Genomic DNA, 24,545 nt, shown 5'->3' with positions numbered 1-24,545 from the left:
CGGAAGGGCCCCTACCTGCCTGGCTCTGTCAGCCTTCAGGGTCTCCATGTCACCCTGCAGCTGCTCTTTCTCTTTGATCAGCTCCTCACTGAGGGTCTCCAAATCTTGGTTGCTCTGCTTTTCTCTCTCCAGCTGGGTCTGTAACTTTTCAATCTGCAGAGACAAAAGACCCGGCCCCATACAAGTCAGTTTCACTAAGTGAACTTTGTTTGAAAACAAACCAGAAACCTGTCAGCCTCCCAGAATACCTTAACAGGCCTTTTGTCAAGGAAAAAGGTCAAGGTGTTCCTCTGAGCAACCTCCCGCACCTCAACCACCAACTCTCAGCCCTTGCCCTGCACTTCCAGCTCAGGGAGGAGCCAAAGGTCAAGGGCACCAACTGGTCAGCCTCCCTCCCAGCCCACATCTACCCCACCCTCACTGCCACGTGCTCACTGCTCCCCAGGTCCCTCGTTTCTGTCTCAGGCATCAGCCCCTGTCCCGAGGGTCACAGTGCATGCTCCAGGGGACACCTGGCACCACTGCTGGATGCATTACGAGGACACGGGGACCTCACACCTACCATCTCCCTCCTCTCTCTTCCAGGACGCCTGCCTTGGTTGGTGACATGCTCACTCACTCACTCAGCTGCTCAGAGCCGTTTTCTGATGTCTCTCCTTCCTCTTTTATTCTCCAAGTAAATGTGTCACCAAGTCCTGCCCTCGCTACCCACGCTGTTGACCGCTCTGGGCTGGGGACTGAGACTCTGCATTCGACTTGGTCCTAAGTGACCCGGATGCTGTTGGTTCTGCACAACTGCTTCACACTCCCACTGCCGGCCCCAGGCCAGATGGCATTCTGTCGTGCCTGGACCACAGCCCCATCACCTCCCTGACACCGGGCTCTTCTGCTGGGATCCACCAGTGTCCAACCTTCCTACAAGATGAACCACCCAGATCGGGGCCTTCTTACACTTTGCTGTGCTACCACCCAGACAACATGGCAAATGCTGATTCTAACGGGGCAGGTCTAGGGCAGGGCCTGAGGTTAGAGTCCCAGGCGATGCTCATGTTGCTGTAGGCACTGCAAGGACGTCAGAGCTGCTGGCTATGCCTTCCCACTGACACCAAACTCCTTATCACTGGGCCCAGGAGCTGGGAAAATGGCTGGTATCAGAGCGACAAGAGTTCAGAGTCTGGCCCCTTGCTATACACACAACGTGACCTTGAGCAAATTTCTGTAACCGACACGGAGCCATCAGCACGGGCTTCGGTCACCTTACAGTGCTCGGCACACACCTGGCAGGCAGTAGGTGAGCCAGTGTTAGCTGACCCTCCCTGTGTAGCACAGGGCCCTACCTACCCGTTTCTGATCTAGTCAGGCTGGGCTGGGGACTGAGAAGCTGCATTTTGACTTGGTCCTAAGTGACCCGGATGCTGCTGCTGTTGGTTCTGTATGGCTGCTCTAAAACAATGGCTCCCAAAGATCAAAGATCTGATAGTTCTCAAAGCTTTGAAAGGCGCAGGCCACTAATCAGAACCTGTGGGGTGAGACCCAGCAATGCCCAATGACCTGCTCTCACAGCCTGTCCAGGTGGGCCTTGCCAGTAGGTTTACAAAGCTCCCGGGAGGATCGCTGCCCTAAAGCAGGCCCTGTGGCCTGTGCCTCTGGGGAGGGGGCCCCCTTCCTCTCTCCCCATCAGGTCTGTGCACTGCACTGTCTCAAACTACGGGAGGAAAGAGCCAAGCAGTGGGGAGGGGCAGGCCCAGCAGGGCCCCAATCCCACATCACACTGTCAGCCCATCAAGTCCCCTGCCCCGACTTGGGGACCCCAAGACAGGTGAGCCTCACCCACCTAGGGCTGACAGGGAAAGGCACCATGACCTGCCATGCGCCCAAGTCCTTCTCAAAAGTAAGAGTATCTTCCTTCCTTACCTCTGCCCCCTGCAGTAGGCCTGGGACTCCCAGTGGGCCCCTCTGATGGTAGTGACCTGCCTCTCAGCCCCTGGGCTGCACACTCCTCAAATGGCTGCTCTGGCCTTCTCAGGATAGGCCCAAAGGGTTACCCTTCTTCCTCTGAAAATAAGGGTTCCTTACTTCTTGGCTCAAGGAATGAATTTTTATGATATCAATGCAAAGTTACAATCAAGGGAGGGAGGCAGCTTCCTAAGGCTTGTGCAAGTTCCATGAGTGAGAGGAAAGGATATTAACTTTGAGGAGCTATGGTTTCTATGAACATTTCAGACCTATGCAAGCTTGCAGCCCAGGCCACACTCTGGGTGATGGTAGAGCCAGGCTGGCACCAAGGGGTCTGGGCCTCCAGGCCTTCCTGTCCTGGCTGACCCCTGTCCCTCCTCCTTGGACACCTTCCAGAGTGGCTGTGCCTGCCCTTGCTCCAGGAAAGTCAGTACTGGGACCATGTCCCTGTGAGGCTCAGCTGGGCCTGGGGGTTCCCCTACTGCCTGACCACCACTCAGCTGGTGGCTGAGACGCACCAGAAGGGGAGGAGAAGGGGAATATGGGAGGGCCGAGGCTGGAGACAGGACGCTCAGGGGCTCAGCTGGGAGCCGAGGTGTTCGCCCGTCAGACACCAGGGAGGACCTGGTCTGCACCATGCCCTGGGGGAGAAAGCAAAGTCACCCCTACCGGGTGGGGACTGAACCAGCCAGGCTCTGGGTGGGCTGCACAGGACAGGGAGGAGAGGCAAGAGGTGAGAGGCGCTCTGGCCGCCAGAAGGGCCGCCTTCCCAGGGCTCCGACCCCGGACACAAGACAGCTCTGGTCTGGGAACCGTGGCACCGCCCTTCTACCAGGGATGCTGCCAACACATGCCTGCCAAGGGCTGTGGCAGGAGAGCACTGGTGTCCCATGAAGGAGCCGATCCAGAGAGGAAGCAGGAGGGCGGGACTTGAGAGACAGGCACTCAGGAGTAACGCTGGATGGGCAGCACCCACTGCCAATCCTGCTGCACACGGGATGAACACAGCAGGCTGCGAGGGCAGGGGGAGCAGGAGTGGTCATCTCTGAGGCTGCTGGGAGCTGGGCCAGCGAGGTAACACTGCAGGCTCTCTGTGCAGACCTGCGAGGACCCGCGGACATGGGGGTTCTCATCTTCCTAGACGTCAAATCTTTTTTATTGTGGCTGAGGTCAGATGCCATTTATAAAACATTTCCTGTGTTAGGCCCAAGTGAAGATAAACCCTGTCTAGTTGCCTTCCCCATATTGCTCTGCATCAAGAGACATGGCATGGACGGGGGTGTTATCTATTGTCCAGCAAAGAGAGGACAAACTAGCAGCTAATACACTGCCAGGAACACATGCTTCAAAGGGACAAGAGGGACTGCCTGAGCCTGAGAGGCCTCAAGGAGGGGACTGCAAAGGCCGTCTCACTGGAGGAGGGGGCTCACCCAGAGCTAAAGCACCAGCAGAGCCGGGCCCTGTGGAACCCAGGTCTCCTGCCTGCAGCCCATGTCCCTCCCACTGCCAGTGTGGCCTCAGTACATGACACTGGCAGGAATCACAGGCATGCGGGGACAGACGCCTGGAAGCACCAGTCCTGCATGGTGGGCAGCAGGCAGGAGTGCTCTTGCTCTCCCGGAGCTGGGATCCGGCAGCTGCTGCACCAGCTGCAGTGGGGGCCAGGGGTACTGATGCCCCGGGATGCCCGGGACATGCAGGCAATCCCTGGCCTCACCACGGCTCCTTCTTGTGACTGAGATTGCATGCCCTGCGTGAACTGGGGTTCTGGTAACTGTAGAACGAAGACTGCTTTATAAGCCTCCAACTGTCTTCGCAGATGTCTGGGTTCCACTGCTGGGGAACACCCAGCAGGTCCTGACAGACATATAGTCCATCTCTCCTTCCATAAACCAAAAGGAAGGAGTGAGCGCTGATCTTGCTTTGCCAACAGCAATGCCTTAAAATGGTCCATCAATACCCTCTCCCCCTTTCTCTCTCTCTCACACACATGCACACACACGTATATGTGTGTATGCCTTATGTTACTGCTTCCTCTCCCCGTGGGCCAGCCTGTACCTAAAGCCAGAGCCCTGCTTTCTTCACTGAGCACTTACTGCATACCAGACCCCTTGCACACTAACTCCTGTAATCCTCACACCACCTAAGGGCACGGAGGGGTATCCCATTAACGCCATTACAGGTGGAGAAAAAAAGGCACACAGAGGTCAAGTCATGTCAGGTGACACCCTCTCGGCAGCGGTGCAGGAATGAGCCACTCTGCCTGCTGACTCTTCCGAGTGACGACTCTTATTCCTCTACAGTAAGTAACTGGCTGCTCTGGAGTCTGCATCTCTCCCAGCTGTGTGCAGCCCCTGCTTGCCTGCGTGTTTCAGGCAAGGGATGCTGGGCTGACCTTCTTGCTGAGCTGCTGGTTCTCCTTCTCCAGCTCCCCTCGCTTCAGGCTGCTCTCCTCCAGGGCCAGGGACGCGTCCCGCAGCCCCTGGATGGTGCTCTGCAGGCTCTGGTTCTCCTTCTCCAGCTTCAGGATGCGGCTGGAGGCACATTCATTCAGCTCAAACACAAACGACTTCCTGGAGGCTGAAGCACAGAGTCAGGTCAGAGCCCAGGTTCTGGAGCCTCTGCTTCCACTCTCTTCCCCCAGTCCCAAGATGGGGGCAGTGGCCCCCAACCCCGGGTTTAGGTCTGAGGGCCCTGGGAGGGGCTCCCAAGGGGGGGCTGGGTGTCCCCTGCCCCCACAGTGCATGTAGCGCTTTGCTGCCAGTGCCCGAGAGACCCCTAGGCAGTCACGGTCCTCTGCTGGCCCATCTGGGGTCTTTCAGGGGAGCAACCCAGACCTTGAGAGGAAGCAGGTTGCGGTGAAGAGGCCGCAAAGCACAGGCCATGGACTGTTAACTGCTAGGCACCGTTGTTAGCAAGCAGCTAACCTGACCTGACCGTACGACTCAAGGATTTGAGAATCTAACAGAGGTGGCAAGTAGGTGGCATCTTCTGTGCCAGCTGGGGGTGGCAGGAGTCCGGGTGGCTTAGCAGAAGGGGCACAGTAATCGGCTAGTTAGGTGGTAGAAGACTATGTGGGTACATGTGCCCTATATTTACCATCCTTGGATAAGCTTCTTTGGACAGAGGTTTCATTTTCTAATTTCAGAAAAAATATGAAACCATATATGTAAATTGCTTTAAAACTTCTAAGCAAGATGCAAATGGAGGAGGGGGCATACACCGGAAAGTTAGGAGTGGGAGTTCTTGACTTTATCCTACCACGAGCAGGTGCATGACTTTAGTTGTCATGAGGCTTTCCTGGAAGGAAAAGAGAATGTGTGAAAGCCCTCAAAAGAAGGGCTGTTCGGTCCCCACCTGCCCCATGAGGGCACATACTCAGCTCTGGGCGCCTCTCCCCACTGTACTGCTAATATGGCTAACCCTCGTCCTTCTTACTTGTCACCCCAGAGGCTGGAGGTCCCTAGAGGGGAGTGGCTTTCATGGCAAGCACATTGTGCCAGAAACAAAAGGTGTGTGTTCAGATCCTCTGGGTAATCGTTAAGGACTAAAAGGCATCACTGCTGCCCTGCCCTCACCCCCACCCTGAGTTCTCAACATCCACCAAGGATAACAGTACAGACCCAACAAGCCAGAGCATCCTGAAGACCCCAGGCAATGAGAGCAGTGCGGCAAAGGAGGCGCATTCGGCACCCTCCACTGTTGATGATGCGCACAGTAGTGCACACGCTCTCAGCACATGAAAACATGTGGAGGCTTCATTCCAGCTATGCTAGAGATAAAACTTCACTAACTCTGAGTCCATGATCATTCAGACAGTACGTCTGCAGCATGCATGAAAAGGTGTTTTTTTAATTGTGGTGAAATATACCATTTGAACCATCTTTAAGTGTACAGTTCTGTGGCATTAGGTATGTTCACACAGTTCTGCAACCATCACCACCATCCACCTCCACACCTTCATCATCCCAAGCTGAAACTCTGTGCTTATGGAACATAAATCCAAAGGTTCTACAAGTTAAACAATGGAATTGATTACAAGCCTCGTTTCCTCTTCCGTAAAAGCCGGTGCCTCAGAGGCTATTATTATGGCACAATAGTTTATTACAAAAACATCCCACCAGTGGTCCATCACGGAGCGCTGCGCTCATTAGCACCCCAAGTAGTCGGGGCAATGGGGTGTGTTTTAGTAAGACGAGGGCAGTAAGGACAGCTGCGCCTTACGGAGCGCCCGGGCAATGCTTCCCTGTCCCCACTCACGGCAGTCTGGGAGGCAGCTTCATCCCTGCCCCTCGCAGATACAGAAACGGCGGTCCCAAGGGGGTGACTCAGCTAACTAGCAGAGGAGCCGGGACTTCAAGCCACGTCCTTCCTACTCAGGAGGACACCACACCGCACACATAAAAGTGCATTCAGGCTTTGTCCACATTGTGCCATCATCCAAACCATAAGCTCCCGGCTAAGCACTAGGAGCTGGGAACACTAAGAATAAACTGTGGTGACTGACCAGCGAGGGCTCACAAACCATACTGAGTAGTCTGAATCAGCGAGGGTTTCCAAGGCCATGGGCCGCCCTGGTCTCCGCAGAAGCCCGTTTGGTCTGCGACTATCCTAGGCGGCCTGAGCACTCCTCTGCTCCACCAGGGAGCAGCAGTCCTCCCTGGGGTCCCCACCTCCCACAGCAAGAAAATCCACCCAAAGTGGGAGTGCCCCCACCACAGACACAACTAACTGCTCACACAGATGCACAGTTGAACGAACTGATTTCAGGTTTGGAGCTGATGAGACCCACCCTCGGCTTCTCAAGAGGAGATCCAGTGGCTTCCACCAACCTTTCCATTATGCTAAGGGATGTTTATCAGCACTGAAAAAGCTACCCCCTAACCAGCCCAAAGCCCAACTGTGCTCTGTGAAGTTCCAAGTAAACATGAACTTGCACTATCAGGCACACGTGTGCTATTTTTGAACACAGGAACGGGCTTATTGTTTGCTGGGGCGGGAGCTTCCTGCTGCCCCACCCACCTTCCCCTGGCTGACACCCTCATCTCGGGTGCTGGGCATGACAGTGGTGCAAGCCCAGGAGGGAGAGGAAGAGGCCCGGGGCCTGTGAGAAGCAGCCACTTAGCAACCCCCACCTGGGGAGACAGAGAACAGACTGCATCCATCTTGCCCAATTAGGCAAATGAATGGAGGAAACAATGCCCCGGGTACATTTATGGTGGGGATTAGTGACCACTGGTGACTCCTTCTATGACCCAGAGCTTTCAGCCATTCACAGATAGGCCTCAGATGTGTTCTGGGGGTCCACATGCTGTGATCTGGACGCTCCCGGGACTGTCCATATGGGAACTGAGAAACCTGGCAACACTTAATTTTTATTTCATGTCCTGATGCCAGGGCTGCCAGACCCCTCATGTTCTCCTGGGGGAGAAGTGCAAAGAAAAGGTTCCAAATGGCACTTGGCGGAAGTCCTGTTCACTTGAGGTGAATGGATGGGCTGACATGGAAGGTCTAGAGCCAAGGGTTCAGTACCCTGGATGCGGAAGAAGCCACAGCCAGGCTGGCTCCCAGACACCACCTACCGTCTGACAGGTCTGCATTCTTAGACAGCTGCTCCAGCTCCCAGCCGAGGTGGGCAGATTCATTCATGCTCTGCTTCTGTGCAATTTCAAGAACCATGTTTTCCTCCAGCAGCTCCTCAATGCGCTTCTTGTCTGTGTCCCGGTCCTAGTGGAGAAGAGGGAAGGAGTGTGGCGGTACATGTTGGGGGCACCCTCTGGACAGGCCCCGACTGCATGCATTTACCCCCACCGCCCCAGGAGGGAGGAGCTCCATGCACCTGCTCACTCCCAAAATACCACAGCTGCACAGACGTGGCCCAACACAGGGCCCAGCTGTGAGAGGCACAGCCACTGAATGACACCTCGACCCAGGCCCTAAGTGATGAAGACAGCCAAGGTCTCCAGCTGCATGCTGTCTGAACAAAGTGACCTGGCGCACAGGGCTTTAAAGCACGCACTGTGATGAGCGGCAGCCTCATGGCCCTAGAGCAGGCGTGATGCACCTCAAAAGGGTTGTAGAGAGACTCATGAGTCACAGCTCAACCTGCACCATACATGCCAGCAAAGACCCTTCCAGCAGCAGACACACAGGTACATCCACCCTTACAGAAAAGCAATGCAGCCATCCCGTCCCATCTGCTCTGTGGGTGGTAAGTGGGGCCACTCAAGCCCACTGAGCTTAGCAAGCTGCTCTTGCTAAGTCACCCTGGTGGCCAGAGCACCAAAGCCAGGGGCTGACAAGTCAGAGAAGGGCACAGTGTAAACCTGAAACTACCCCAACGTGTATTAAATGGGGTGACAACAGCCGGCAATACCAATTCCAGGTCGTGAAGCTTAGATTTCAGCTGCAGGTTCTCCTTCTCCAGCTCGTGAACTTTATCGCCCCGTGCCCGGGCTGCAGTCAGCTGCTCCTCCAGCATGGCCTTGGTTTCAATTAAAATTATATTATCCTCTCTCAGCTCCTGGTCAGCAGAAACATACAGGAGAACCATCAGACAAAGGCACCTGGTTCACGACGACAGAGTTCTCAGACCAGAGCGCCCCCGGGCATCTGGACCAAAACAATCTACTGGTGCGGCTGCTACTGCAGGAAGCTGTCCCCACTTTTTAGCACTTTCACCTTAATAGTCAGGCCAGACCAAATTTCTGTATTTGAAAGAAAAAAATCCATGGATCAAAATAGTTAAATTCGGGAAGGCAACTTCCTCAGCGTCTACTTTATGCTGGCCATGGAGCAGAGGCACTGACATTTATAGCCTCACCTGGCTGGAGAGGTGGGCTCCGCTGACAGGGGGCTTTACTGAGCCCCCGTCTCCTGAACAAGGAAGGGGCTGGGCTGAGAGTCTGTCGCGGGTTCAAGAGCTGAGTCCAGACCTCTCAATACAATATTCATTCCATTGATTAGAGTCCCGGAAAAAGATAGCTATTCAGACAAGCTCTCGTTCAATTCACAGTTCTTATTTGAACATTTTATACACGTACTCTTGCTAAAACAACAGCTTTCGGCAGTTTCCTGGAAATGAGACAGTCTTTAACACAGTTAAATCACAAACATGAACCCCACAAGTTCGTTCTGCAGGCCTACTGCATGTTGGCCACATGCTGGGTTCCCCTGCCGACCAGACCCCCGCCCCAGGCAGCCCTGCACACTCAGGGGAAGGACAGCTCACTCACCCCACCCCTGCTGCTCCCCTTGTTCAGGGTTTCTCAGTTTCTCTTGCCCCACCTGGAGCCATTCCAGCACCACTCAGCATCTGGGGGGGGACTGAGTTTCCCCTGAACATTCCACAAACATACACACAGGGGAATGTGTCCATGGGCAGCTTTCCAAGGCTTGCCCCATTCACAGAGTCTAACTGGGAGGGGACCAGTAGCTCCTGCTTATCCACATGTTCATTTTTCCTGCACAGACCAGAATCTAAGACTCTTGGTAGAGGAGAAAGCACATGCCTTCTGATCAGTGTTCACGGTTCTGATCAAAGCCTCTAAGCCGTGAAGGTTTTAAGGCTCTGGACTCACCTGGGCACCCTCTCTCTGCTGCAGACCACCCACATCCACTGTGCAGCTTGGGCCTGCAGTGGATGCCCCCAGTCCCTGCCTCACGCACTCTTCACAACAGCCCAGAGAGGGAGGCAGGGACAGCTCCTTCCTACAGATGAACAGGCTGACTTAGGTAAATTAAGGAATGCGCCCCAAACCCACGGCTGGTGAGGGGTGAAGCTGGTGTTTGAACTCAGGCTGGAGAGCTCCAGATTGGTGTGCTCTCTAATGCCCTCAGCTGCCTACAATCCATCCTCAAGGGGCTCACGTGGGTAAGAGGCCCAGACTACCAATGATGTGAGCCACAGCACACAGACGGGGTTTCAAGCAGGAAGAGGCTGGCCTTCTCTCTCTAGCTGCTGTCCCCACCGCTCTCAGCAGGCATTTCAACAGGCCTACCCACAGAACCACCACCCTCTGGGCCCCTGAGCTCCCACAGCACAGGCTGCCCCTTCATCCTCACAAGCAACTCCTACTCAGCCTTCAAAACCCCACCTGAGAAGTGCTTGCAAATTCACTGTCCCTTCTGCTGAATCAGGTACTTGGGTTCCCAGAGTGCTCTGGGCACAATGCATGGCAATGGGGAGCTGGCTTACCCCCCTCCCCAAGATTGTGAACTCCTCAGGAAAGGGCTGTTCCACTTCTGTTCTGTGGGCCTCACAGAAGTGTTCGGTAACACTTGTTGGCTGAACCAAGCCACAGGGGGGAGTCAGAGGTGGCATGTGAGGTGGGCCCTGAAGGACTAGACTTCCAACAGGAAGGGGAGGACAAGGGTGTCCAGGAGCATAACAGAGCATGGACTGACTCCTAACTTCTTTGCAAATGTGTCTGTTTTCTGGCTCTATCAACCTCCACTACACACTGGGCAACAGGAAAATAATCAAGTACCTCACACACCCCACCACCTCATAAGTGAGAAACCAGGTCTGCAAGATCTTGCACCCACACTCCTATGGTGCAGCCGGATGAGTGAGAAGCCCGATTCCTCACCTCTGGACAGCTGCCTGCAGCCAGCTTGCCCCGTGGACCTGACCCCAACTGAACTGGGAGGCTATTTAAAGGCCTGACCAGCCCAGTCAACAGCTGTGGGGCCACATTTAGGAAGGCACAGGCCAGGCCTGATGGCTGGTCCCCAAGTGGCTCAGGAGCTGCCACTGCTAATCTGCCACAGTGACCAGGAGCAGTGATGTGGGCTGACGGGTACTCCAATTCCCAGGCCTGCTCTGGGCACTGTTAGCTGTGGCAACTGAAGCAGATGCATGTCCCTCAATCACGACTCCCTCCTGCCTAAAATGGGCACAGAAATAGGGCTCCTGTGGGGATGAGGTATGTTAATGAACGTGAAATATGCCACACAGGTTCCTGAGGCCCAGTGAGGTGGGCCCCCATCACCACCATCTCTTCTTGCTTTCAGTCCAGTGCTCACCAAGCATCCACCCCACTAATAGGTAAACACTCGCTTCCAGGGGCACCTCCTGATCCCCAGCATGCACCAAACCCCAGAGGGGAGGGAAGTCGGAATCCAAGAACACCACTGGCTCCTTCCTGCTGTGCTCAGGACTGCAGCACCCAGAGGACGGCTAAGGGGTCCAGAGCAACAGGAAACTGGCCCCATGGTGCCCTGGGGCGGGGGAGACTGGTCCTTCCACTCAGGACAGGTGGACCTCCTGCTGAGTGACGGTCCCCCTGCACCCCTAAATTGTGCCTGTGTGGCTCCACGACAGTCCTGACTGCAATGCTGTCTGCTGGCTACACAGAAGCCCTGCCTGGTTCGAGCATGGTAGACAGAGCCGACACCAAACATCAGGTCTGTCCTGCTCTAACTTCTTAGTGTATCGAATTTTATCAGACTCCTAAGAAGTTGTTAAGAAACAGACGCACAAGTCCCAAGTGGGAATGGAAGACCAAGATGTTCAAAGTGCCCTTAGTTCTGAGTTTTAACAGTCCCTGCTTACAACGTCCAGTCCCGACGTGACTGCCAGAGGCTGGGGCCTCCTTCAGCTCCTCAGTGGCCACCATCACCCCCTCCACAGGTACCCCATTTCACCCCTCCCCTGCACCCCTCTTGTCTCCATGACCCCACCCCTTTCATTTCCTGGAGGCAGACAAAAGTGTTTCAGTGCCAGGTGTACTTCCTTACCACCAGCCTGGGATGCCAACCAAGCTACTAATTAATCCTCAGTGCTTTCATATGAAAAAATGAGAGGAACTGGCAGTGGTTGCTACACCTCATGGGCTTAAATGTGATGAAGTAGAGCTTGACACTCTTCCTGGCACGCAGAGAAAGCTCCACAAATACAGTTATTACTGCTCGTTTTAAAACCTTGCTATGTGCCTACTCTGGGTCAGACCATGGGCCTATAAAGGGATAGTATTTTTGGCTTCTCAGACGGTTATGTCTGTCACAACCACTCAACTCTGCAGGTGTAGGAAAAGCAGCCACAGACAAAACGTGAATGGATGGGTGATCTGTGTTCCAATAAACCTGGATCTGTAAGAACTGATGGTCGGCTGGATTTTGTCCTTGGACTGCAGCTTGGCCATCCCTGAGCTACACAGTGAGCTGGGCACCAAGGTCTGTGAGGCACAGACCCTGTCTTCAAGGAGCTCCCATGTGGGTGGGGAACAGGAAAACACATCATCACAAGGCCACCTGAGCACTGCTGGGGTAAGAAAGGGTCAGAGGAAGAGGGGAGCAGGAGGCTCGGGGACATGGCCTGCAGAGCTTGGCCCACCCACCCCTCATCTGGCCTTGTGCTGGGGAGACGGGCCGGGCCTAGGAGGGTCACTGGACTGACAGGGCCTGGTTGGGCCAGAGCAGAGTTCTAGGGGGTCCAGAAGCAGGTGAGGGTCAGACCACGGGTGGAGGTGGATTTCACCCCAAGAGCAATGGACAGACACCAGAGGAACTCTTAGGCCACCTGGGCAGCTGGAGGGCCAGCTCAGATGTCTGTGGAGGGCACTGTGTGTGCAGGCCCTGGAGTATGAGGGGGGCAACGAGAGGGGCGGCCAGCACAGCAGCACGCATGCACTCTTCAACCTGCCTCTGGTGGGAAGATGGGGGTGGGCTCTGCAGGACGGGGAGCACCTAGGGCCTGGAGGAGTGGGGAGGAAGAAAGAAGAAGTGAGGCTGACCCAGCTCTGGGTGGACGGGTGGCGACCCCAGTATAGAGACAGTACAGCAGGCAGGGGGGACGGGGCTGCTCAGATCCTGGATTCAGACACTCTGACCTTGACATTCCTAGGGGCTGTCCAGACGGATCAAGGCCTGGAGGGCAGGAGAGACCAGCCTAAAGAGTAAGATTTGGGACTTGCGAGCTCTGTGTGTTAGCTAACGGAGGAGGCAGGAGGCAGAGAAGACACCTGTGCAGAAAGCCCAGCGGGAGAGCAGAGCAGAGGGCAGGTACTGGGAGAGGGCAGAGCAAGGTGCCTGCGAGATACAGTCGTCAGAGACCCGGGGAAGACTGGCGAGGGAGGAGAGGAGGCGTCCGGCGCCGCAGACAGGGTGGGCAAGGGGGACAACAAGAGGTGCTCCCTGGACATGAACAGCATCGTGGCCTGATTCTCCGATGCGGTTTCAGGCGAAGGTGGTAGCAGACTAGGCGGACAGGAGGGGACAGGCTGGACAGCGAGGCTGGGAGATCACACACAGCTGGTTTCCCTTCTTGCAAACAGTCGTGGCTGGGAAGGGAAGGAGGGGGACGGGGTAGGTGGAGGGGATGGGGCTTAGTTAGAAGCGTTTGTTTTGTTCTAATTAAAGGCGGGAGCATCTTGAGGACCCTAAGGTTGGACCGAAATCAACAAGCATTTTTTGAACACCTTCTCATTCACCAGCTCCTGACTGCTGCCAACTACTCCCATCCCCCTTCACCATACGGTCAGTCCCAGGGCCTCTTGCCTCTGTAGACAGGGGCTCCTACCTGCCCAATACCGGGCACGAGGGGTTCAGAGAGGCCCAGATTGAGGCAACCGTTAGTGGGACACAGGCAGAGAGAGCTCAAGGCCCTGGTAAGTTACTCGGGGTCAGGGCTTCACAGTAAAGAAGCAGCCTCATCCTAGACAACTGAGAAAATTCAGCCTGAGAAAAAAGGGAGTTTTCCTTTGCTTCTAGCTTGGTCATAGCAACGAGTCCCAGCCAATCATGTAAATTTCTCCATTTTTGTGCTTATAAACCCTAAACAGTGCAGCCAAAAAGGCATCTTTCCATAGAGACCCTCCCGATTAGTGGGAAATTTTTTTCTTTTCTTTTCACTTCTCATAAAAACTTTGCTGGTTGCTCCATACTCTTTCGTTGGCTTCATTCTTCATTGCCTGCAAGACACAATCCTAGAAAAAACAGCATCTCAGCTGGTAACAAGATCACCCCTCCTTTGACAGGTGGGGACAAGGGTTGCCCAACACCCAGCAGGCAGTGGCTACTAGGACTGTGCTCTGCTAGGTCTCTGCCTCTCAGACTACTGTTTATTTTGAAGCCAGCATTGCCCAGGAAGCTATAAATCTCAGAGGAGTGGACACAAGGCCCATCCCCTCTTCACCCTGCTCAGGACACACAGCACCCAGGCACCTACCCATTGCCATTGGGAATTTCAGCCCAAAACAGTATGTGGGACAAGACGAGCCTTCCAGGCAACCTCCTTCTGCCTGCCTCCTCCCACACAGCCCCCAGCAGGTGAGCTGGGACAAGTGTTTGCAAAGGGAAGTCAGGGGCCACTTGGCACTCACCCCACGCCACCCACTTCCCTATGGAGGCCCACACAGCTCTCCCCTCCAAGCTGTTTTAACTCTTATGTAAGCTAGACTAGGAGCCAGATAGACGCTTCCAGAAGTTCAAAAACAAAACATGGAAATTTATGTTCTATATTTTTCTAACCAAAATTACCCTTGCCCTCGCCCGGAACCCCAATCCTTTATCTATTCCTCCCACGTGGCACTAATACACTCTCTTTCATGATGTGTTGATGTTCTTCTCCAGTGAGACTCTCAGGGAGGTCGCCTGGGCCGCCTGCCACTCCCCCATGCCTAAAAGAGTGTCCCCTACATGGTGGGTGTCTGCAGCGTGGGCAGGCATGAGGTGGCAGCCATGCTCCTCCCCTGCCCTCCTGCCATCACACTCTCTCTGTTCCAGGAGAGACAGAAACGCATGATTCTTCCCTGTCCCTCCTCCCCACAGATCAAGTCTTCCCACTGTTGAGCAATGGCTTTTACCAGATGTGTGTGCCTACCCCGGGCCTGCAGTCAAGTAAGAGCCAGTCCCTGCCCTCGGGGGTTCAAGGGCACCTGAGAAGCTTCTGGCTCAGCTCTGCCCCAGCCCTGCCAAGGAACCTCAAGGGAACAGCCCCCAGTCCACCTGTGACTGTGCTTCTCCAGCTTGGCGGTGCCTAAGAACCACCTGGGAGAGGGCTGCCAAATGCAGATTTCCAGGCCCCATTCCAGGGTCCTGGGTGGGGCCCAGGAGTCTGCATTTCAAAGAGGTATCCTCAGCTAATTCTGCTACGAGAGATACAGACCACATCTTGTGAAATGAGTATCTACGACTTACAGGGAGCTGTTTCAAAGCTTCAAACTGGTATTATTGTTTCATTGTTAAACTGATGTTAACCGGGTATCAGCTTATTCGAAACAGTTAATGTCTCCTGTTTTCTTTTCACTTGGGACTTTCCACAACCGCATCCCAAATATTTTATGAAAAATTTAAAACATGCCAAAGCCTTGAAATGTGTCATAAACATAGAATACCTAGAGTCTACAATTAACATTTTGCTCTAATTGCTTTATCACATGTCCATCCATCTATTCATCTCTCTATCTGTTCTATTATTTTTTAGATGTGTACACATCATAACTGGGTCTTTCTAATCCAAGGTTTTATCATATGCAGGTCAGTCTCAATTCACAGACACATTTCTGCAGGGCACTGTGTATTTTTAATTGCTTTGAAATTCTTCTTCAGGAATCTTGTGGTGAATCCCTTGCAACCGCATCACTTTACTCTGGAAAATCTGGTTTTTCACATTAAGCCGGGCAACCTTATTTACTGAAACACAAACACCAGCCCATCAAACTCAGCTGTGCGTCAGGGCAGTGCCGCCCCTTGACACAATCCACTCTCAGCTCCACAGGGACTGAGGGGCTCAGGCCCGGGCCCCTGTGTCTGGGAGCAGGCACCCACCTCAATCCCTGTAGGCCCCAGGGACTACTGGTCCCATCCCAAAGCGACCTGTTTTGAGGTCTCTGCACTGCGTTTGAAGCTAACCTGAGTTAACTTGAGTGCTCAGGTAGGCACCCGGCCAGGGTGGCCTGTGCCGGTATCTGAGGAGGTGGGGGCCCCACCGCAGCAACAGCCAGCTCTGCACACGCTGCCCGAGGGAAACCCCAGGCAGGATTCTTTCAACAAGTGTTTATCCACATCTCCTATGGGCCAGGCACTGTTCTAGATGCTGAGAACATATCTATGAACAAAGCAAACAAAACCTGTCTCAGGGGGGCCTTTCCCCGCAGGTTTCAGGGAAGTAGGAGTAGAAAGTGAGACCTGAACCCAGACAGACTTGGGTCTGCATGGGAGGCCAGGTAACCAAGAGTCCACTCAACTGCCCCACGCACTGCTTGTCCTCTGCAAAACAGGGAACCCCCCACCTGGCAGGGCTGCTGCAAAAAACCAAGGAGGTGGCACATAGTGGGTGCTTTGCCATTACTCAGCCCCTCTCAGCTCTGCAACAGGAAGTGGGAAGCAGCTCACTAGGCTGATGGCACAGGGGCCCAGCTGGGCTGGTGAGAGGGGGCACGGGTGCCAGTTGGGCCCTGTCTGGCCGGTAGACTGCCGCAGCCCCCGGTATTCTGACACAGCCTGATCCGTTTACCACACGGTGACCCGAATGAGCTTTCTCAGGTACAAACCACGCCACACTCCTCCTTCCTTCACTGAGCTGCTTCGTGAGGGTGGTGTACATCCTCCCTGGTTGGAGCCCCTGACCCTCTGCAGACAGCATGTAAGGCTAATTTAACTACTCCAACCTAAGGTGCGCACACAAGTGCTCCCGTCCTCCCTAATGTTACGGGCATACAAGAGGACCAAGACTCGTCCCCTCTAGAGTGGCCTGGACTCCACACACCCACCCAATTCATCAGCCAGCCCAGGCTGCAGTGTCTGCACACCTATGTGTGTCTCTGTCTGGCCCCAAGTAAACGTCGCATGTAGACACAAGCTATTTGTTTCATGCTTAGTAAAACTAATACAAAATTAAAGTCATTGCTAATCTCATAGTAACTATTCCACCATGGAAATTATTAATCAATGTGAAAAGCACTGCTGTTACTGTACAGAGGCATGACAATTCAGAATATGGAAAAGGAGGTCCCCACGTGAACCTCCACCAAAAGTCGAGAAGCTCCCTGAATGCATGGAGCACATCTTGTGTCTAGATTCCCTGCCCTTGGTTTAGGCCTTGGCTCCACGCAGGGGCTAAGTTACCATGTCTGCACAACTGAGCAAGGTTGCCTAGACAGGGCCAGGACGAACATGGAGACCAGAGCCTGGACCCTGAAGCCCACCTGGCTCCATGGGACACAGCATGGGGTGAGATGTGGGAGCTACACTCCACCTGTGACCCATCTGGGGGCTGCAGAAGGTCCCCAGTGTGCAGGACATGCTGCTCGGGCAGCAGCCTGGGGAGACTTGTGCATGACTGCCCCCAACTCTCCCAGCTGTGGCATTTCCAGTAAGTGATGAAAAGCCCCGGTGGGTGCCTGTGTCCCAGAACCTGTCTGTGTGGGGATTTATGCCTCTGAAATTCAGCAGGGCCAGTGGACCATTTCCAAGACAAAGCTAGGAGCTGGCCTCCCACGCCCTCCCCAGCCCAGGCCAAGGCTGCTTTCACATGGCACCTAGGGCGCCTTCTCTGCAGGAGGTAGGGTGTCACTAACATTCCTCAGGGAACAGACACTCCCTGGGTAGGTCTGAGCAACAGGCAGGGCCCAGACCACTACCTTCTCCAACCCGCCTCGGGGAGCCCAGGGCCTGCCTGCACAAGGTCGCCAGCTGAACAGCCTCCCCGAGCGCCCCTGCCAGCAGCACAGGAAGAGGCAGGAAGGGTGACAGCACTGTGCCCCCAGACCCTGGTTTAGTCCCCTCAAGAGCCTCCTGGCTGGCAGCTGGGATTCTTTCTTGCCACCAAACAAGCCCACTTGGTATGTGCTGACACCTTGATTTCCCCCAGCTCATTACAACCACCTCTAAACACCATGGGATTGGCCACAGGGGCAAAATTCCCAAATCCTAAGCAGAGAGGGTCCCAGAACCTAGTGCTGATGTGGCAGTCGGGTAAGTGGTCATGTGTCAGTGACCCCACCTGGGTCTTGGTCTCCGTTCCTCTCTAAACCTGACACCTTAGCTCAAATCCACCCATGATCTCAGTACCAGAGGAGACTCCACTTCAGAGGGCCTGCTCTGACATGTCCAAATACCAGGTGTTTCACCTCTTTAATCTCAAAAGCCTCATGAAGTAGAATTATTATCTCTATTTTATAGATGAAGAAACTGGCAAGATTTAGCCACAGAAATTACAAGAAGTCCCAAGAAGAAGATCTGTGAATAGGAGGTCACCACATTGCACGAGGAGGGAGAAGAAAAACTTCCTAAAAGGCACTCAGACCCTTCATCACCCAGCCGTCCTCCCTCCCCTCACCACCTGCCCCGAGCCGGACAGGCAGCAGAGAGGGAGGCCCGGTGGGGGGCCCAGACAGGCAGAGGGGCTCACCTCCATGCGGGCCTTGTAGAAGTCCACGTCGTGCAGCTTCTCCTTGCAGCGCACCAGCTCCATCTCCAGCCGCTCTACACGGCTGGCCCTCTCCCTCAGGGAGTCCACCTCGTCACGATAGGCCCGGGCAGACCGAGCATCAGCCGCCAGCTGGACGTTCTGGGAGGTGGGCAAAAACAGGATCTAGGTTGGGGCAGCCCTCTAGGGAGGGAAGAAAGGGCCAAGTTCTTGCCCCGTGGTGTTTCCAGGACATCCCAGGAGAAGCCGGCTCTTGGGGTCCAAGCAGCTCCGTGTGCAGCCACTGTGGGGGGTGCCCACGCACTAATACACATGGTCATCCCCACGGCGGTTTCAGGACAACCGGCTTTCTGCCAGCATCGCTTTAAGCAGTATGGGAACCGAGGCCTTTGCTGGAAGCTCCCGCCCTTGCATGCCTGAGACTCCGGGCCAGTTGGTAGAGAGTGGCAGCTGCCGTGGCCCCCTCAACACACGCCCAGCCTTTCCTGCTCACCTCCTGCTTGACTTTCTGCAGCTCCAGCGCCAGCTGATCCACCTCATGCCTGGTGTCCACAAGCTGTTCTGTCTTCTCCTCCCTGGGGGTGATCCGGAGGAACCACGGTGAGTGGGCTTGCCCACCAAGTGCCCAGAGGCAGCCCACCACCGTGCCAGACCACAGCAGGGAGAGGAAAGGGAACTTCTGGGTCTGAGGAGGGCAATCTGCATGTGGGGCTTGCAAAAATGTCTCCCACTCCAATTCTTTCCCATTTTTAAAATTTCAAAGCCTGTCCCCAACAACATCCACCAGACACCAGGTTTTCCTGAGGGTGTGGGATGGGTAAGGAGACCCCAGTGCAGCTGCACAGCCAGGCAGGCAGCGAGGCCCACTGCAGGGAGGTGGAGGCAAATAGCTCCTGAGATGATGAACAAAGTAACATTCACCAGCTGCTGGAAACAGGACAACAAGCTCACTGACGGGTGGGGCCACATCCTCCCTGCAGGCAAAAAACCATACCACTGTGTGCTCACTCCAGCCCCAAACGGCCTGAGTGTGGTCAGTCGGCCACTTCTGTAAACACCTGTAACTCGGGCTGGTGGGAGCCCTAAAGACCTGGCAGAACCCTGCCAGAGCAGGCCCAGGGAGGGAGGGAGGGGACTAGTCCATGCTCAGAGCAGACCCCAGCCGACTCTGGGACCCAAGTCAGAGCCCTCCAGTTTACTGCACCACCCAGGAGCGAACCCCAAGACACATGCACATCACTAAAGCAGAAAAAGCCTGTGGGGCACCAGGGCACTCACAGCTCCTGCCTGATGCGGCGCAGCCTGGCCTTGGTGTCTGCCAGCTCCACGGCCAAGTGCTGCTTGTCCTCGCTGGAGAGGCTGCTGGTCGGGCTGGGCGTGGACTCGGCACTGGAGGACTTGAGGGGGCTGGGCGGGTGCTGTGCCTGCAGGTAGTCCCGCTCCTGAGTGAGGTCCACGATCAGCTGCGGTGCAGAGAGAGAAAGGGCAGGCTCCCACCAGCGTGCTGGGGTTAGCAGGGCAGTGCCAGCACAAACTCGGAGATAAATGAATGCAAGATAAGAAGAAAGTAAAAGGGATATCAGCTGGGGCTGGGAAACCGGGAGGGAGGCAGGACAAGCCGTGGAAGTCTTAAGAAGAGATGAAATACTTAGTGCAACACAAAGGAGCGTGCGCCTGGAGGAGGGGCCCAGGGGTGTGCAGACGACTGTGGACCCACCCCCAGGCGTCTCCGAGGGGGGCACACCTCCGTGCACTCATCCCGCTCATCCAAGAGCCTCCTGAGGTGAAACACCATGTTCCTGGAGAGAGCCTCCAGCTCCTCGGGGGCCACGTCCGGGAGCTCCAGCCACTGCAGGTCAAACACATTCTCCTGGTTGTGGGTCACCTGTGGGCACACACAGCAGGGCAGCAGCGGCAGGCAGGGAGCACCCCACTCCCCACAGCCTGGCGGCAGGGCTCACAGTCCACCCATTTCCACCGTGATTATTGGCAGATTTCCTGCGGTGAGCGAGGGCTCCATAAGCAAGTGCCAACTCTTCAGCCGACCTGTACTGGTACAAACCACTCCTGCCTTCAACACTTGTGCAAAGAAGTTGCTGATTTAATTCCAGAAAGCACTCCTTACACCACTGTATTTCCCTGAATAGTCCTCAGATATTTTTATTGGAGCACCATCAATTTACAACACAAAAGAGGTGAGCCTTGCGGGGCGAGAGGATGAGAAAATGGATGTATTTCTTAAAATACAACAGGGCAAAAATGTTAAAAATCTTATGCTACAGTGTTGGGTAGGTAACAACGTTATGTTATTTTGGGGGGGATAGTTCATAATCTAAAACAGTTTCCAGATAAGCCTAGAACCTCATACTCTGCAGGCCACAGAAGATCACCTGGTTTTTCCCTTTATACCAGGTGTGCATGGAGGCCCATAGCTATGTCTACACTGGGCAACCTCTCCACCGACTTTTAAAAATATAACCTGCTGGCTGAGTAGGAAAGACAGCAAGTGGCAAAGAACTGGCTAGTCTCAAGGACCCAGTCCCCCAGATAGATACATTTTCAAAATACACAGAGACTCAAGGAAAATTAAAAGGCAGAATTATTCCGAATAGGCTAACAGGTGGCCAGGCACAGAATGGCTGAGAAAATTTGCAGTACTGACTTTTCCCTGCGGCTGGCTTGGCTGGATCGTCTCCTGACAGACCCTGACTCAGAACTCACCGCTCCCGCGGGGCCCTGGCGAGCTGTGGACACCCGGCAGCTCCGCCACGGCCTATCCCCAGCGCCAGGGCGGGGAGCTCTGTGTTCAGAAACCTTTGCCAGGTACACACCTGCTGCAGTGTGCTCCTGCTCATGTCTTTTTTGTGCATTTACCTCATCTGTCCAATTAGACTGAAGACTGAGCCATACCTAAGAAAATGAACACATACACTTCTTTGGAGGGTGGTTAAGTAGAGCTCAGGGAAGTAAATTTTCAGCGGGTGGGTGCTTGCCCCACAGGCGTGGTTTCCAGGGAAACCACCCTCTCAGGGATTCTACCTCTGCCAAGGACACTGGCTGAGGGGCCGCCCTCGGGGCAGGGGGCCAGTCTCTGCAGACAGCCCTTTGGGACTGGCTGGTCCCTAACGTCCCGAGGGGTGGCAGCTTGTTTCTCTGCCCAGTCACTGACAGAAGTGGAGAATCTCCCTCTATAAAGATCAGCCATTTGAAGTAAGCTAACATTTGCCAGAATACATTATCAGGGCCTGTAAATCAATTCTGAGCCTAAACCACTTGACAGCTTTTAAAAATAGTTTGAGTCCATATTAGGCAAGAAGAGGAGACAAAAGAAGATTTGATTGAGGTGTTTTCTTTTTTTCTCCCCTCATTTTATTTCAGCTTGCTGATGACTACCTTTCCAAACAGAATCAATTTGTCTGTTTGGAAACCTAAAATTAGCAAAATCATGAATGGGCGGTGTATTCTTTAAACATCCCCCGGGTGGGCAGCGCCCACCCCCTGGCTGTGGTGAGCCGCACACCTACCTCCTGTATGTGGGCCACGATCCCAGCTTGGGTCTCAATGTCCAGCTGCTTGATTCTTTCAATGAACTCCTCTTTCCTCTCACACTGTGGAGGGTTACAAGCGTTAATGGAAGCATTTTGCCAGGGAGGGCCACCCAGGGCCACCACAGCCACGGAAAGCCAGTTTCAAAATGAACCGCCCACCCAACCTCTGGCTCTCATTATGAGCAAGAACACTCTTGTCCTCCTACCAGCCCTCACAGGGAGGATTCTCTAGAAGTTGCTCCGATTACCTGCATCAGAATCACCTGGGGTGGCTTGTTTTTAAAAGCCTATCCCGGACTGAAAGCGGGGGGAATGAAACCTGCACGTTAAACAGGCTCTTCAGGTGGTTCTAAACAGCAAAGATCGAAAACACCTGGACTAGGCCAGGGGGTGGCAAACTACATGTGTAAAGGGCCAGACAGTTAAGAAAAAAAAAAAATCTTAGACTCAGAGGTCATCCGGTTTCTGCTCTGGCAGAGTGTGAAAGCGGCCAGACGTAACATGTCCTGGAACGCATGTGACCGTGTTCCCATAAGTTTTACTTACAAAAATGGATGGCAGGTCAAATCTGGCCCAGAGGCTACAGTTTGCTCTAAATGTTCCCACACTGGGGACAATTTGCTAATGGCCCCATGAGGGGTCCCCCACCCGGCCCCTTGGCCCAAGGTGCCCTGGTGCTAAAAATGGCTGCTACCTAAGATGGTCATCGTGTGCCTCTCAGGAACAAGCAGCTTCATTTCTACCTCGCCTAAGGGAGGGGCTCCTCCCCACAAATCCAAACACAAGGTGGCCAGGAGCCCTTACCACTCCTGGGCCTCCCTACCTGGACGGCACAGCCCAGAACCAGCAGCAGAACCTTCTTGATTTCCTCCATACTCTTCCCTAGATCAAAAGAGCAATACATTTAATTAAGCTCAAGGCTTTGTAAAAGGTCACCAGTGATCTGCTGTAGGGAAACGAAACATCAGATGAGCTAAAAAAAAATCTACCTGGTGAAATCCACGTAGGTGTGCGCAACTCCATGTTTTCTACATATGGGTTTACTTTTTAAGCCACTGAGAATTCTGTACATAACTACTTATGGCTCTTTTCCATTTAAATATATCATAAATATCTTCCTGTGATAATTAATGAATTTTAGTATCAGCATCTTTTTAGGGGTGGTAAGCAAAGGACAAATGGGAGAGAATTACCCACGAAGGAAACACTCTAAAACAAGGCCTCTTTGTCATGCAAAGTTGCAGAGAGATAAGAAAGAGCAATGTCAGCAAAGCCCCATACTCATCACCCAGCATCATAGGGTCAACAGTTGACACATCTATTGTATCTCATTCCTCTCCCTCTTTCTCAGTTTTGGGGTTTAGCTGGAATATTCTAAAGCAAATCCCAGGTAACATATACACATCATTTTTCACGGTCTCATACTACTTTGTACAAAGGCCACAGACTTATCCAACCAATCCCTTCCAGGGGTTCAATTTTTCAGTATTTTCATCTAAATGATGTCACAAGCAACATCTTCATAGCTATTTCTTTATGCACATCCTTATTTACTTCTTTAGGATAAACTCATCTCTTAAGCTTTTCCCACTGTCGAACTGCCCTGCAGAAAGGCTTTACCATTTTCCCTTCTCATAACCAATACATGAAACCCTACCTTCCCACTCCTAGACCAATATGGTCTTACATTTTCTCAGCTTTGCCAATCAGAGAGACCAAAAAACCCTATTTCATCATTTTATATGGAATCTCTTTGACTATGCTTGAGGCCAAATGAGTCTTCATCTGTTTGACAGTTTCCATCACTTCAGTAAAGAGAATCAGAATACGTGGGTTCTTGACCCAGTTTGGTTACCCGGAGAAGTGTGACCCCAGCCTCAGCTTCCACACCCATGAGATGGGGGCAGTCAGCCTGCGGGATGTTCAGGGTTACTTTCAAGTCAAAAATTCTGTAGTTTTCTCCCTTTCTCATATCTTGTCCTACTGGGGGCAGAGGGACATGTTTTCTTGACTTACCAGCAACCTCTCACACTGTGCTAAAATGGCCCAAAGTATCACCAATGACCACTGGGGATGAAAAAACCAAACGTGAGTCCCAGGAACTAGTGCTGTGGTTCATTTCAGGTCCTTGGGTGCGAACAGGTGTGATGGAGTAACAGGCAACCTCATCCTAATACCCTCAACTGAGAATAGCTACAAACAGCTTTTCCTGAGATGCTGACGACACGGCCGAGTCTCAGAACGGGGGCTCGGCAGTCATTCATCCAAAGCATATCTCCCTTCCCCACCTACCTCCCAGCCTGCAGGAGCAGAAGGGGTTGGGTGGCTGGACCGAGGGTCCCTGCAGACCACTCAGATTCCAAGCTTACAAGAACACACTGAAGAATAAGGTTTGGTGTTGTGTATCACTCTACAGTGATCAAACCCTTCTCTTTGCTAGTAAGCACAGAACATCAATGTTTGACATGGAAAAATTCTCAAAGACTTCATGAATTTCCTTTCACTTGAGGCCTTTTATTTGGCCCATGAGGCTCGAATCTGTAGACATAAATGTATGCCCACAACGACTCACTTCTCTATTAACACTGAGCTGATGATCAGTCACAATTTTAGTTTTGATAAAGAGAAAAGGAAATGCCTACCTGAGTCTGAAACACCTCCAACCAGCC

At 53.6% G+C, this 24,545-nt stretch overlaps 1 protein-coding gene across 5 annotated transcripts in view; it reads right to left on the bottom strand.

The window, feature by feature from the left end:
- CCDC88C (coiled-coil domain containing 88C) overlaps positions 1-24,545 on the bottom strand; it is a 118,455-nt gene that overhangs the window by 37,022 nt on the left and 56,888 nt on the right. For all 5 annotated transcript variants that reach the window (XR_005024121.2, XM_036882031.2, XM_036882036.2 and 2 more), the window contains 10 exons: positions 22,700-22,758; positions 21,853-21,936; positions 20,073-20,213; positions 19,607-19,791; positions 18,822-18,903; positions 18,311-18,469; positions 8,333-8,479; positions 7,539-7,683; positions 4,352-4,536; positions 16-153 (listed from right to left, as the gene is read on the bottom strand). Coding sequence is in view for 4 of the 5 variants with exons in the window: in XM_036882031.2 (XP_036737926.2) it covers positions 16-153; positions 4,352-4,536; positions 7,539-7,683; positions 8,333-8,479; positions 18,311-18,469; positions 18,822-18,903; positions 19,607-19,791; positions 20,073-20,213; positions 21,853-21,936; positions 22,700-22,758 (1,325 nt within the window). In the remaining variant the exon portion in view is untranslated. The remainder of the gene's footprint in view (positions 1-15; positions 154-4,351; positions 4,537-7,538; positions 7,684-8,332; positions 8,480-18,310; positions 18,470-18,821; positions 18,904-19,606; positions 19,792-20,072; positions 20,214-21,852; positions 21,937-22,699; positions 22,759-24,545) is intronic.

The sequence above is a fragment of the Manis pentadactyla genome, chromosome 11, assembly GCF_030020395.1.
Source record: "Manis pentadactyla isolate mManPen7 chromosome 11, mManPen7.hap1, whole genome shotgun sequence".
Lineage (NCBI taxonomy): Eukaryota > Metazoa > Chordata > Mammalia > Pholidota > Manidae > Manis > Manis pentadactyla.
This window is presented reverse-complemented; position numbering and strand designations above follow the sequence as displayed.